Raw genomic sequence first — 15,825 nt, forward strand, 5'->3', positions numbered from 1 at the left:
AATAAATAAATCTTAATTATGATTCAGAACATTTATGCTCTGATTGCATCTTTTGGTGTGGTGTCAATTGAGTTGTGTTTAAAATTTTTTTTTTTTTTGAAAATGTAAAATGGGGCCAGTGTTCGAAAGCCCTTTAACTTCATTGCAGGCAGTCAGCACACTTCCCAGTGCTTTTTTCTAAAGTAGCTTGTAATAGTGTAAATGTAAAATCAGTGTACACGAGGTACAAAAGTGTGCAAAATGAGTACATCACAAAGGTACATGTGTTAAAATTAAGGCTGCACATTTAGGCAGGAAGTTATCAATGTAGGTTACTGTTGAGACAGATTATTTTAATGTTAACCTGGGTTATCAGTAACCAGGCCTCATTGTATAAAACGGGACCTGTGCTAGACTAGCACAAGTTAGTGGTAAAATAATCCATCTTAACAGTAGCTCATGTCTATAACTCCCTCCTTAACATGTTATTTAATACAACTAATTGTCACAGTTGTGGCAGTACCTCTGCGTTCTGACTCACCTTTTTCCTGTGATCTGGCTCTGTGGCTTCTCTGGACTGCCTTCATTGATGCATCTGCTGCCTAGTGTAGTGTGCCTTCAATTCAAGCCTCACTCTGATGTGCCTGCAATCCAAGCCTCTTTCCACTTTATTCAAGCCTCATTCCAAGTTGTGACATCAGCAAGTCCTTTATAAGCACCTTAGAACTGTCATGCGGGTAGGGTTACCATTTTTTGTCCCCCCAAAAAGAGGACACTTGCCCCGCCCCTGTCACACCCTCGCTCCGCCCCCTTGTCACGTTTTCCCCGCCCCATCACATACCCTGTCACCCCCCCTCACCTTATTACTGCCCTGGTGGTCTAGTGACCTCTTCAGGACAGGAAAGAGCCCCCTCTTTCTTGCCCGGAGCGCTGCCCTGCATGCATCCTTCCTGTTGGTGATCCTCAGTGCCAATTCAAAATGGCCACCGAGAGTTGAAGTGACCTCGCGAGACTTCAACTCCTGGTGGCCATTTTGAATCGGCGCTGAGGATCACTAACAGGAAGGATGCATGCAGGGCAGCGCTCCGGGCAGGAAAGAGGGGGCTCTTTCATGCCCCGAAGGCGGAAGAGGTCACTAGACCACCAGGGCACTAGTAAGTAAGGGGAGGGGAAGCTAGCAATTTGCCCATTTGTCCGGACAAACTGGCAAAACTCACCCAGTTGCCTGGACATGCCCTCAAAAAGAGGACATGTCCGGGTAAATCCGGACGTATGGTAACCCTATTCCTGTGTGGATAAGCTGATGGGACTAGAGTGAGTAAGTAAGTGAAAAAAACATGCAGTGCTTCTAGATCTCCTTCTAACTCGGGATAGTAGGACTGGGTTACACATGCAAGGAAGGACTTGTAGCCTTGCTTTTCTTAGGTAATCCAATGGGGACATTTCTTAGGGAATCCAGTGGAGAAATCAGAACCACAAGTCTCTTGCTTGCATGCAATGGGGTAAGCCCAGGAGTAGCAAGGGGGTCCAATGGCAGTTAGGAAAGCTGGCGCAGCCAAGTATTTTCAATGACCTGAAACAAGCTCTCATTCACTCTGGCAATATTTATTTAACCTTAAAAGCTCCCTTCCCTCTTCTGTAAGGTTGTTATACAGCGCTCAGACCAAACCACTCAAAAAGCTTCTCAAAAATTCAACTAATGGTTTAACAGCTTTCAGAAAGCTCAGCTGCAGAAATGTTTTATCCTATAGATGTATACTATTTTTTTTTTCTGAACTCAGGTTTGACACAGAACTTTCCTTTCCCTGGCTTCAAAACATTAGATCCTGGAAAGCAATCCTCGAGAAACGAACGCAGACAAGGTTCAACTATTTCACCTCCTCAGTTATCTCCCCCCCCCCCCCCCCCCAAAAAAAAAGACAAAGTAATGGAAATGAAGGTGGACAAACAAATGTACATTATTTATGTCTTACATGTATTTAAGAAATGCATCAAGTTTGCCCGAGGGAATTTATGGCCAGAAATGTTTTCCTATCATTAATTGTAATTCCCTCCCCCTCCCCAGGATACAAATGTACTGAAAGGCACCCAAACCTTTTACCTTTTGGCGGGGGTTTTCCTGCACTAGTCCAGAGGCTCCCAAAGAAGGAGACCAGCTTAAGCCTTTCAGAGAAGACAAGTTTCTTTTCCTTTCCTTTCCATTGCTTAGGGAAGTCAGAAGCAGGAAGACAGCAGCATAAGAGAGGAAGCCATTGACTACTGTCTTGGGATTTATTTATTATTATTTTTTAATAATAATTCCAGAATTTAAAAAAAAATTAGAAAAGCAAAAATCAACCCTGCTTCATGACATCAGCAGTGCAGAAGGCTCTCGCGTGCTCTCTCTCTCTCTCTCTCTCTCTCTCTCTCTCTCTCTCTCTCTCTCTCTCTCTCTCTCTCTCGTCAGTGAATACAGCTTTCGGCTTTTTGTTTATTCTGGTCAGAAATTAGCAGCTGCCTGCTGAGGGGCAAGGATAGCTCATTCATTCAGAGGCCGACTAGTCAATGCTGGAAAGTTTACATTTATCACAGGAGTAAGGGGCCTGCGTGCAGGAGGAAGGACAGAGCATCTCATCAATCAGCAATCAGCTGACTGGGGCTGGCCACAGGTCTCGTGAGTCTGTTTATACCATAGGGCAGGAGGACGGAGGGGAGGAGTCAGGACTCAGAGAAGAAACCCGGACAAACCCAGCAAATTGAGAAATCCGCCCGGACTCCCCACAGTGTCCTCAAAAAGAGGACATGTCCGGGGAAATCCGGACAAATGGTAACCCTACATGCGGGGCCTTTGCAAGAGCTCTCTTAATCTTGTCTTTGTGTCCTGTTTAGCTAAAGCTCTGTACCTGCTTTCAAAGCCAAGCCCTGTACCTGTTTTCTGTTAAAGCCAAGCTCTGTTCCAGCTCCCTGATAAAGCTAAAGCTCTGTACCTGCTTTCTGTTAAGCCAAGCTCTGTTTCAGCTCTGTGTTAAAGCCAAGCTCTGTCTCTGCTCTGTGTTAAAGCCAAGCTCTGTTTCAGCTCTGTGTTATAGCCAAGTTGTGTTCCTGCATTTCTGTTACCAAACTCTGTGTTTTAGCCAAGTTCTGTTTCAGCTCTGTTAAAGCTAAAGCTCTGTTCCCGCTTTCTGCTAATAGCAAGCTCTGTTTCAGCTGTCTGCTAAAAGCTAAAGCTCTGTACCTGCTTTCTGCAAAAAGCTAAAGCTCTGTTCCTGCTTTCTGCTAAAAGCCAAGTCTGTTCCAGAATCCTGTTCCAGCCAACCAAGTCTGTTCCAGAATCTCATTCCAGAATCTTGTTCCAGCCAAGCCAAGTCTGTTCCAGAATCCCATTCCAGAATCCTGTTCCAGAATCCCGTTCCAGCCAAGTCCCTTCCAGAATCCCGTTCCAGCCAAGTCCCTTCCAGAATCCTGTTCCAGTTCCAGAATTCCCATTCCACCCAAGCCAAGTCTGTTCCAGAATTCCTGTTCCAGCCTTGTTTGCCTGTCTAGTTGTGCCTTGCCTTGTCTTGTCTTTCAGTCTAGTCCTGTCTTGATCCAGTCCTTGCCCAGTCCTTGTCTTGCCCTTTTCTGGACTCACTTTTATTCTAGTTACGTGTCTTGCCTTGCCTTGTATTGCCTGGGTCTCAGTCCCAGTTTTAATCCAGTTCTGAGTCTGTCTGTCCTGTCTGGGTTCCAGTTCTGCCCCTTTGCCTTGCTGTCCTTGTCTCGCCTGGATCCGGTCCTTGTCTTGTCCATTGTGCCTTGTTACCTCTGTCTTGCCTTGTTGAGTCTCCTGGTTTATTCTAATCCAAACTGATTCCTGCCTGTGCCAGCCCAGGTGACTTGTCTGCCAAAGCTCTGGCTTTTGTCCAAGGGCTCACCTTACCTGAATCCGTGAGAGATTACAAAGGCCCTTGTGGCCGTGACACTAATGGGTTAAAATTTTAACACACATTTACGTTGGAGAGCGGTTCGCTGGTACAGCCCAGGATTGGAGACCATGAGCTGAACCCAATACCGAAGCGTTACGGGGCAGATTAGGACGGGAAGTAGTTTCAGCTATAGCGGAGAACCAGGGAGGCATTACATCTTTCTCCCTGCCAGCACACATGGCGAAAAAATCGAGGGAAGAGAAACGAGAGACAGTGGAAGGTGAGAAGCATGTTTCACATCAAGAAGGTGAGGATATCTCATTTGCAAAACTTTTTCAAAAACCACAAGAAGTGACACTAGATAATTTATGGCAGTTGATTGCTGAAATGGGGAAAACGTTATGTCCCCGAATGAGGAAAATAAGCAATGAAGTTGTGATATTAGATGGGAAAGTCAAGGAAAATGAAAATGATTTGAAAGCAATTAAAATAGACTTGGCTAAACAAGAGAAAGACTCCTCACAAATGCAGACACTACAAATGACAATGCTTTAAAGATTTGGTTAATTTGAGGAGAAAATCAGAAATGTTGGAGAACAGTTCGAGAAGTAACAATTTGCTTTTTATCAATTTTCCATGACAACCACTAATTTCTCCCAGAGAGATGTTGAAGAATTATTTAAAGGGAGTTTTACAGATAGAAGATAAAGATATACCACCCTTTTCGCAGGTTTTTTATATTCCTGCGAAGGGTATGGAACTTCAACAAAAGAACAATGTACAAAATGCTCAACCACTTGATGTTTCAGCTCTGCTTGAAATGTCAGATACAGAACAAATAACTGCCACTACTGTACTGGTTACTGTAGCGTAACCCTCAGACAAGGTCTGGATTTTAAGGAAGTATTTCCAGAAAAAAGAAAAAGTTTTTCGTGGTTTGCAAACTTGCGTGTTTCCAGACCTAGCGAGGGAAACGCAAAAACGAAGACAAATGTTTTTGCAAATGAAGCAGGAGGTAATCCAATTGGGAGCAACATTCTAACTCAAGTATCCATGCAAATGTTTAATTTCTTATCAAGCAGTGAAATATGTTTATTTTCATCCTGTCCAATTGTCGTCTTTCATAACAGCTAAAAGAGCCCCTATTTAAAGATAGTCAAATAGAAACATGTCTGTAATCTCAATTCGATTTAAAATGATTATTGCTTATTTTTTTCTTATCTCCAATATATGGAATCTTGGATCCTTGTTGTGGACTTATATGAAGCTATAGAATTTTTCTTTGTGTTTTGAGTTTATTTAATTCTTCTGTATAAATTGATTGTAATAGCGGAATTTTTCTTTTGCAAGTGATATGCTTGTGTATATAAAAATGATAAAAATTTTTTTTTTAACACACATTAATAAAAGTTTAGCTTGATTAATGCATTGGGGTCCTTGCTCTTTGTCATCACAATCTGGCATCTTTCTGTCACTTCCCCTCCTCCCTCCACAACCCAGCATCTCTCAATCTCCCTCGTCCCCTCCCCCGGCCTTCAAACTTGCCTATGTAGCCAGCAGTGTAAAGACAGACTGCCTCTGGCCAGCCTGTAGCTTTCCCTCTGCCAAGTCCCGCCTCCTCTGATACAGCTTACTGTTTTGGTGGGCAATCTCCAGTGACTTTGGAAATATCTGATTTGCTTATTTTGGACTGACTACCTCTTTTCTGTAAGACTAGGGTTTCCGTATGTCCGGGATTACCCAGACATGTTCTCTTTTTAAGGACACTGTGGGGTGACCGTGCAGGTTTTGCCAGCCTGCCTGTTTGTCTGGGTTTGCAGGTGGGTGGGCAGGCTATACTCTGGTGGGCTGCCTCAGAAATCATCAAACTCCCCCCTTCCAATCCCTCTCCCAGCTGTGAGAACATCATCAATCCCCTCCTTCTAATCCACCCTCTCACTGGCATATGACTCTGGTGGGCCAGCCTTAGGAAAGAGGCCCCTCTTTCCTGCCTGGGGCTTCTGCAGCCCTTTCATTGCCAGCGCTGCTTCAAAATGGCTGCCGGAAATTCCAGTGGTGATCATTTGGGGGAAGGCAGTGTTGTCAGTTGCAGGCTCTATTGTTTAGTAGTGTTCACTGTTGATCAGTAATGTGCACTATTGAGCAATAGTGAACATTACTGAGTAATGTTGTGCTCTGTTGGCAACATTTCCCATGTTGTTTCAAATTGAGTTCACATCCCAAATAGTCAACTCTGTGGGTAAAAGGCAGTGTTGTCTTGCACAAGCACTCTGTACGTTAATGGCCATTATACATGTGATATATACTGGGAGCAATTTTCAAAGTGCTTTGGAACAAGGTCTAAGAGGGGTAATTTTTACCTACAGACTTTGCAGCAAACTTGCCACAGGTAAAAAGACCCCACAGATTCTTGTATTTCCATTTTGTGAGGAATAGATTTTGTAAGGAAAATAGTGTACTAAAAGGCCAGTCCACTAAAGTGCAATAATCTAAGCTGCTTTTCTTAGTAATTCCTTCTTGCCTCATTATTTTTATTGTGTGTGATTCCCTAAAATCACAAGGTACAGCTCTTGACTGAATCATCCCCTTAGATATAAATATACAATCTATACATTGTTTTCTGTTTATACTCGTAAACCACTTTTTACCTGGGTAAGTGGCTTTGAAAACTCTTCATTGTTATGATGATGAAGATTGTATTTCGTTGTTTCTTGATGGTGATGACCTTGGAATTAAACTCTGGAATTTGTTTATTTTATTTTTTTGTTACATTTGTACCCCGCGCTTTCCCACTCATGGCAGGCTCAATGCAGCTTACATGGGGCAATGGAGGGTTAAGTGACTTGCCCAGAGATACAAGGACCTGCCTGTGCCTGAAGTGGGAATCGAACTCAGTTCCCCAGGACCAAAGTCCACCACCCTAACCACTAGGCCACTCCTCCTCTGTTGCCAGAGAATGTGGTAAAAGCAGTTAGCATAGCAGGGTTTAAAATAAGTTTTGTCTTATTTCTAAAAGAACAATCCATAAGCCATTATTAAGATGGACTTGGGAAAATCCACTGCTTATTTCTAGAATAAACAGCATAAATTCTGTTTACTCTTTTGGAACCTTGCCAGGTACTTGTGACCTGGATTGGCCACTGTTGGAAACAGGATAATGGACTTGTGGACCATTGGTCTGTCCCAGTATGGCAATAGTTATTTTCTTATCTCACTGTTGCTCTGGATGCCAACAGAATTCTGCTTTTGATAAGACTGTTCTTTCATTTGACTTGCAGGAGGACACTGATTGCATCTGGCTCCCCTGCACATATGTGGAAACCACCCAGTCGCAGTTCCAGTATGAATAGTTTGGTGAGCGGATACCTGCAGGTAATTTTAGGCTAAAATAATCTAAGCGAGATGCATATAGTATGTACTCTAATGAATTTCTATGTGAAATGTGTTAGTTTTCCTTCTATTCGGTCCAGTCAATATTCAGCTGATGGCAGTAAGTGTTTTTAAATGCTGAGCGTCCCTGGCTAAATTAGTCCTGGATATTCAGTTTGGGGCCATGTCCAGGCCAGGCACCAGCATTGAATAGATTTGTTCTAGCCGCTTGAACTTATAATGGCCCTGGCTGAATATCAGCTTGAACCTGCATAAGGGGATCAGTCATTTTCCTCAATCCCCCCTTGTGACACCTTCCTAAAATAGCAGATCCCACCTTACTGGACCTCCTCCCCCGGGAATAGACCCCTTCATGTGACACCCGCCTCCTACCCACCGATAGGCCCCCTTGACGACTTACCTTATGCTACCTGGCAGGGGCATAGCTAGGCTTGATATTTTTTTTTTTTGGGGGGGGGGGGGAGGAGGCCCAGAGTTGACATTGGTTGGCACTAGGCATATAGGTGTGACTAGTGTTTAGGAGTATACCAAATAATGCATTAGAATGAACTTTGATGGATGTCTAAGTAAACAGTCTGTTCTGCATCAATATAAACCACATTCACACTTATGGAAACTTTGGAAACACTGACATTTTTAAATCTCTTCATTCACTCACAGAACACAGACCAATCTTCACCAATTACAGAATAAAGGACCAAAAATTTGAAAAGGAAATACTAAGAAATCACATTCTCTATAAGCAGTACAGCACAGGAGAAATAATAATGCATTATCTACTGTAGGAAGCAAAATGCAAGATCACTTTCTACCTCAAAATAAAACCCACAAATAAATTATCTGGATACTCATGAAATGTTTAAAAAATAACTTGTGGGACACAGTGGACCAAATATTCAGGAGGCAGCCCCCATAATTGCTGTGATAGGCACTGACCCTGGATATTCAGTGCCAGGCTGTTTTCGGTGACTGGCACTGAACATCCAGTAGGACCCAAAGCAATGCAAAACAAGTAAATTCATAAACATGGTTTATAGAAAATTGTTTAACCACCCTTAGGTTTTGCCTTTGAGTTTAACAAGCAATACCATCTGCATGTAAGGTCTAGATAAACTGAAGGCATATGCCCTAAATATGTAGTACTTGATGGAATATTCACATAGCAAGCAGACAACACATTTAATTTCCACTGAAAACAATTAACTGTGAATAAGTTATTCAACTCCAACTGTTCTATTGCTGCTTTCCCTTAGCCATCATTATTCCAGGGACTCATGTATATATAAAGATTAACACCCCCCCCCCCAACACACACAAAAAAAAATCACATGCCTTTTGCAACCAAACAAACTTGAAGAAGAAATAAATATATACTACAGTACTGGCACATTTAGACTGACACTTGACTTCTGCATGAAGTTTAGCTCTGCCCTCATTTTTCAGTATCTTTCTTATAAATAGTAATAAACAATATTAAGTGCATTTTATAATATACCACTGCATTCCACAAAACAAAGGAGCAAGTTCCCACAAACCATCTTTCTCTTTTGGTTTAGGCACAGGAAAAAAAGATTTTAAATGTTCCCAGGTTTCAATCTAATTCATGTTTAATGTGGGATATTAATGTCAGAAATAAGTAAAATACATGAATAGATAGAATCTCTGAATGTTAAGCACATGATTCTCATAACATGATGTCTGTTTTAGTGGCCCTTTACCAGGAGAAAAAAATATCTCTGCACGAATACAACACGTGCTAGGGTGTCCCTTTAACCAGCCCCTCCAATTGACACATTTATTACAATTTATAGCAAATTACTACTCTACCTATGAAAAGTTATTCTATTATTATACTTCTTTTGTGTACATCTGTATGATGCACAAGCCGATATGTTTGAAAATATAAGTGGGATCAAATAAAAATGGTACCAACAACAGCGATAATGTGGTTGAAGTAGCTCATAGGTTCGTTTGCTTTGTTTTGAGGGTACAACGAATCGATAGGACGTCTGCATGGGGGAGCAGAAAGAGAGATTAACCTCTGTAGCTTCAGCATTTTCATGTTATGCTCCTGTTCTCAATCAAACCTCCAGGAGTCCTTGAGCAGTGAGCCGAGGTGGGCAGCACTGAAGACGACTGCTTCCGGCTGGCCCAGTCCGTTTCGCTGCTTCGTCCCACTCACAGGAAGTTGAAAAAGCTTGATGAAGCAGGCCAATGGAGTCAGACTGAGGCAGCCAGAAGCAGCTGCCTTCAGCGCTGCCCATGCCATGACTCACTGCTGGAAACAGGGAGGAGAGATGTATCTGGCCAGACCCGAAGGAAGGGAGGGAGAGCTCAGATGCCTGACATGGGAGTAGGGAGCCTGAGGAAGCAACAAACTACCTGGTTGGCCACTATTGTTGGGGGGTGGGCCTGAGACAGAAATGGGGGGGGGGGCTGGGTCCCCCGAGGCCCCCTGTAGCTACACCGCTGCTCCCTGGTGGGGTAGGCCAGGCAGGAGCAAACCCCACTCACTGCTGCCTGTACTGTCTTCATCTATAAAATGGCCATGGTGAGACTGCTCCGTTCATGTGAATGCTTCCTTTGCAATTGAGCACTATGCCACTTAACGCACGCCATTACAGATCAGCACTTAACTGTTTTGCCGCCACTTAAGTGCATAAATGTACACTTAACTCGCGAGTGTGCAGATATTCTATACATTTATGCATGCAAGTAGTGCTGAAATCTGGACACCTAGTTATAGAATTTTTGTTTATTTTATTTTTATTTATTTATTTATTGGAATTTATTAACCACCTTTAAGAAGAGATTCACCCAAGGCGATGTACAGCAGGTACAGTTTAACATATTAATAGCATGACAATGGTAAAATGACCAAATACGAGCATAAATACAATCAATGAGGTAAACTTGGAAACGGCAAATTGAAACCTATTAATAGGACTAACATTTAACAGCACTGTAGAACATATAACAGAAATATGTTCACCATAATGTCTAACAAGTTTTAAAAAATAAATCCATTTAGGGCATGATCTTTCATTTCTTTATTGATTTCTGTTGTAACACAGATACACAGAAAATGACAGAATATAAAGGCCACACGGCCTATCTAGTTTGCTCATCAATATCAACTGCTAAGCTTTATAAGCCTTTCCTCTCTCCACAGATTTTATCTGCTTATCCCATTCTTTCTTGAATTCAGATACAGTCCTTGTCTCTGCCCTCTTCACTGGGAGGCCATTCCATGCATCAGCACCTTTTCCATAAAGAAATATTTGATTAGCGTATTCCTGTGGGTACCCCCTTTCACCCCCATCCTATGACCCCTCATTCCAGGCCTTCCTTTCATTAAAAGAAGCGAGTGAATTACTACTGAGGAAAAGTGGTTCTGTTTGCTTTCCAAATGTTGACTGAAAGCTGTCTTATGTTGTTTGGTGCTCTGATGTGAAGTTGCATAAGCTTGCTAATTTTTTGATCTATCACTTACCACAGTCTCCCACCAAAGGAACTGTGCAATAGTAATCCATATATGTACACTCGTGGGGGGAGGCGCCATCTGCAGCAGAGATGCTGCATTATCCGGTTAAATGCCACTGAAAATGCCTGGTTAGCTTTGGACAGGTGATTTAAACAGCCAGGAGCCTCTCCTGGCCATTTTAATAATTTTGAAAATTGGGCCCCTAGTTTCCATTTTAATGCCAAATTTCAGCTCAAGGATATAATTGCAGTAGAAGTGGTTAATGAAGTAGCAGAATTAGTACTCACCTTATATGTTTTATCAGGATCCTCTGCCATGCTAAACGCACTGACCATGTCTCTCCTCTCTTGAAACATCATCACTGGTTACCTGTTCCCTGTCGGCTAAAATTTAATATACCACTTTTTGTAAGTAACACAGATTGGTGAAAAGCAGAAAACTCTTACTGCTCGAAGACTCCATTATCAGAGACATTAACTTAGGAACACAGTTCAAGGGTTCCAACCTAGTGAAATGCCTTCCAGGATCTTCAGCTACCAGATATACCGACCAAATATTGAAAGTGATCCGAGAAGAGAGCAAGGCTTCAAATACTGATGTTGTAATTCACCTGGGGAGAAATGACCTGGCTAACAGTAGCAAGTTTACAGCACAGAGAGCATTCCAGAAACTTGGGGAGGGACTGAAATCTTTAGTTCGGACCATGGCTTTTTCTGAAGTAATTCCCACGTGGGGGAAGGGAGAGGAAAGACTACGCAAAACAGTGGACTTCAATAAGTGGCTTGCGTCTTGGTGTAAAGAAGAAGGTTTTAGATATATAGGAGCATGGGGTAATACGTGGAAAAATAACAGGCTGTACTGTAATGATGGGCTACATCTTTCTGTGACTGGAAAAAGGATCCTTGGGGAGAAATTCAGACAGTATGTTTCTAGACATTTAAACTAGAAGGCGGGGGTGACAAAAGGAAACAAGGGTATTTGGAAAGCCACCCCCAGAATAAACATGATGACAGAGGGAAAGGTCATCTAAATATAGAAAACCACCTAAACTCACTATGCAGATGGAAAGCAATGAGCACAAATGCTTGTAGTCTAGGTAAAAAGGTTCAAGACTTGCAAGCCCTGATGTTTGAAGAAAACTTGGATATTGTTGCTATTACAGAGATGTGGTTCAATGATTCCCATGAATGGGATGTGACTTTACCGGGCTATAATCTTTTTAGGAAGGGTAGAGAGGGCTGAAGGGGTGGAGGAGTGGCGAGACAATGTGAGACAATATCAGAGCAGCTGAAATGCTGGGGACCTGGGGAGAGGAAGAAGCTTTATGGATCAACCTGGAATGAGAAGATGGAACCTGTATCCTGTGATAAGGAAGAGGCTGTCCTACCCTGGTTAGGCCCCTAGAGGGCGTAGTTCCCCTAAAATGTCCAGGGAAAAGGGCTGGGTGAGTTGCTGAAGGGAGCCAGAAAGGGGAGGTATAGCTGGAGGTCACTAGGACCGGGGCGAGTCCTGGAGGATAGCTGGAGGTCGCTAGGACCGGGGCGAGTCCTGGAGGATAGCTGGAGGTCGTTAGGACCGGGGAGAGTCCTGGGGATAGAAACAGGTGCAGCAGGTTATGGGCTGGGTCCTGTTTGGCTATTAACTACTTATACTCCTCCTGAGTTGTGAAGGGAGGAAGGAGAGCTGGCAGCTGGAAAAGAGAGCTGGTAACTAAAGCAAAGAGGAATCCCCATGAGAAGTACTGGCTGTGCCCTTTGGACTGGTGTCTAGAACAGTGAAGAGGTACTGTGTGTCCCAGAGGAAAAGCCTGTGTGTCTAGAACAGTGAAGAGGGACTGTGTGTCCGGGGACTGTGGGTCCGGGGACTCTGTGTCCGGGGACTGTATGTCCGGGGACTGAGTTAGTACTGAGCCCAAAGGCCTGTGTGAGAGGGCTCAGGGGGAAAAAATCTATGGATATTGAACTGTGCCAGAAGAAATGTTTCAAAGGGAAGATTGCCCTGAGTAGGAAGAAATGAAATGGTTAAGCTGGAAGAACTGTTGAAGCTTAAGCTTGTGAAAGTGTTTTAAGCTAAAAGAAGTGTGCCGCAGAGGCTGGAATAAAGTTGTGTATGAAAATAGCCTGATTGGTGAAACCTGACTATGTTTGCTTTTTGAGAAGCAGGTCACCCTGAGCAGAAAAGGGTGGTAGATTAATTTGCATAAATCTGCATACTGAGAACCAGCTCACCCTGAGTGAAAGAGGGACCTGGGATCCTGAGGTGGGAGCTTCATCATCATCACAGTAGCCTCATCATTTTCACAATCCACATGGGGGTTATCTACAGACCTCTGGCACAAACGGAGAAGCTAGACAAGGATCTGATAGAAGATATTCAAAAGATTGGTATGAAAAGGGAGGTGCTACTGTTGGAGATTTCAACTTGTCTGATGTGGATTGGAGCGTCCCGTCTGCGGAATTGGAAAGAAGTAGGGAGATTGTGGACGACTGTCAAAGTGCCTTGCTCAGACAAATGGTGAGGGAACCTACGAGGGAAGGGTCGATGCTGGATCTAGTGCTCACGAATGGAGGAAGTGTTTCCAATATCCGGGTGGGTGCCCACCTATCTAATAGTGATCATCACAACCTATGGTTTGATATAAGGGCAAAGGCGGAGTGTGGACGCACAAAACTCAAAGTACTGGATTTCAGATGTACTGATTTTGGTAAAATGGGGGAATACCTGAAGAAGGAACTGTTGGAATGGGAAGGCGTAGGAGAAGTGGAAAATCAGTGGTCAAAGCTAAAGGCTGCTATAAGTATGGCAAATGATCTTTATGTGAGGAAAGTAAACAAAAAAACAAGATAAACAGGAAAGCCTATATGGTTCTTCAAACAAGTAGCTGAAAACATAAAAGCAAAAGAGACTTTGTTCAAGTAATACAAAAGAATGCAACAAGAGGATCACGGAGAAGATTATTGGATTAAACTCAAAGAAGCGAAGAGGGAAATACGGCTAGCGAAAGCACAAGTGGAAGAAAAAATGGCTAAAGATGTAAAGAGAGGTGACGATATTTTTCAGATATATTGGAGAAAGGAGAAAAGATAGGAATGGAATTGCGAGACTGAAAGATAATGAGAATGGTAATGTGGAGAGCAGAGGATAAAGTGAACATGCTAAACAATTACTTCTCTTCGGTATTCACGGAGGAAAATCCCGGAGAAGAACTGCAATTGGCTGCAGAGAGAATATCTGGGAATGGAGTGGATATTGCGCCGTTTAAGGAAGAGTTTATAAACAGCTGGAGAATCTGAACGTGGACAAAGCTATGGGGATGGATGGGATGCATACCAGGATACTGAGGGAGCTCAGGGAGGTCCTGGTGGGACCTCTTAAAGATTTATTTAATAGATCTTTAGAGACGGGAGAGGTTCCGTGAGATTGGAGACGAGCGGATGTGGTCCCTCTTCAAAAAAGTGGACCGGGAAAAAGTGGGAAACTACAGACCAGTAAGTCTCATGTCAGTGGTAGGAAAAATAATGGAGTCGCTGCTGAAAGAAAGGATAGTTAACTTTCTAGAAGCCGATGGGTTACAGGACCCGAGGCAGCATTGCTTTAGTAAAGGAAAATCCTTCCAAATGAATCTCATTGACTTTTTTGACTAGGTGACCAAAGAACTGGATGAAGGACGTGTGCTAGATGTAATCTACTTGGATTTCAGCAAAGCCTTTGATACGGTCCCCCACAGAAGACTTGTGAATAAGCTGAAAGGGCTGAACTTAGGACAGAACGTGGTGAACTGTATAAGAAACTGGTTGACTGACAGGTGGCAAAGGGTGGTGGTAAATGGAATCCACTCGAAAGGAAGGTGAGAAATGGAGTTCCTCAGGGTTTGGTGCTGGGGCCTATTCTGTTTAATATATTTGTGAGTGATATTGCTGAAGGGTTGGAAGGAAAGGTTTGCCTTTTTTTATTTTTATTTATTGCATTTGTATCCCACATTTTCCCACCTCTTTGCAGGCTCAATACATCATGGATAGTGGAAATGAGAAGAGAATAGACATTTGGTGTTACAGAAGGATTTTGGGTTGCATGGTAGTGGAATGCTTGATAGTAATATAACAGAAGGCATTATTAACATTTCTGGATATATGTGGGAGTTTCACTTGTTTTGATCTTTGTGGTATATCTTGTCGAAGAGATGGGTCTTTAGTAGTTTACGGAAGTTGGTCAGTTCATAGGTCGCTTTTAGGTTGCATGGCAATGCGTTCCAGAATTGCGTGCTTATATAGGAAAATGTTGATGCGTGCATTAATTTGTATTTTAGACCTTTACAGTTGGGGAAATGAAGATTAAGGAATGTGCGAGATGATTTTTTAGCATAACATGAAGATAGCCAATAGAGTGGATACTCTGGAGGGAGTAGGAACAATGAAAAGGGATCTCCAAAAGTTAGAAGAATGGTCGAGGGTCTGGCAGTTAAAATTTAATTACCAATGAGTCACACCTGGGGTATCTTTCTTCTCCCGGTTTCGTTTACTCAATACTGATACTATACATTAGAAACCTTTGACAATTTTTTTTACTTTTATTTTCTTATGCACTTATATTTACTAAACAGTGCAAGCTAACTAGGCTATCCCTTAATTAGTTTGTAATTAATTTCAGTGAACAGTGCTCAGTCGTGCGTATTATCAATCACCCTGTATGATTGATATATATATATATAATCAATCTTACATCATCGCACTGCGATGCTCCCTGCCTCCATCTTCCACTCTAGTAATTAGTGTAATTATACTTTTATAATTATTTTGTACATAAAGATTGCACTTATCTGGGGTGATTGATAAAATGCACGACTGAGCACTGTTCACTGAAATTAATTACAAGCTAATTAAGGGATAGCCTGGTTAGCTTGCAGTGTTTAGTAAATATAAGCGCATAAGAAAATAAAAGTTAAAATATAATGCCAAGAAGTGCAGAGTGATGCATTTGGGGTGTAGAAACCCAAAAGAGAGATACCGAATAGGAGGGGAGAGATTAGTAAACGCGACTCAGGAGAGAGACCTTGGGGTGTTGGTGTCAGAGGATTTGAAGATGAAGAAA

The 15,825-nt window shown here is 42.7% G+C and overlaps 1 protein-coding gene across 2 annotated transcripts in view; it reads left to right on the forward strand.

Annotated features, from left to right (window-relative positions):
- The window catches only part of FYCO1 (FYVE and coiled-coil domain containing 1), a 219,264-nt gene that overhangs the window by 95,034 nt on the left and 108,405 nt on the right, over positions 1–15,825 (forward strand). For both annotated transcript variants that reach the window (XM_030203275.1, XM_030203282.1), the window contains exon 7: positions 7,142–7,235. In XM_030203275.1, coding sequence (XP_030059135.1) covers positions 7,142–7,235 — 94 coding nt within the window. The remainder of the gene's footprint in view (positions 1–7,141; positions 7,236–15,825) is intronic.

This window comes from Microcaecilia unicolor, chromosome 1 (genome assembly GCF_901765095.1).
Source record: "Microcaecilia unicolor chromosome 1, aMicUni1.1, whole genome shotgun sequence".
Classification (NCBI taxonomy): domain Eukaryota; kingdom Metazoa; phylum Chordata; class Amphibia; order Gymnophiona; family Siphonopidae; genus Microcaecilia; species Microcaecilia unicolor.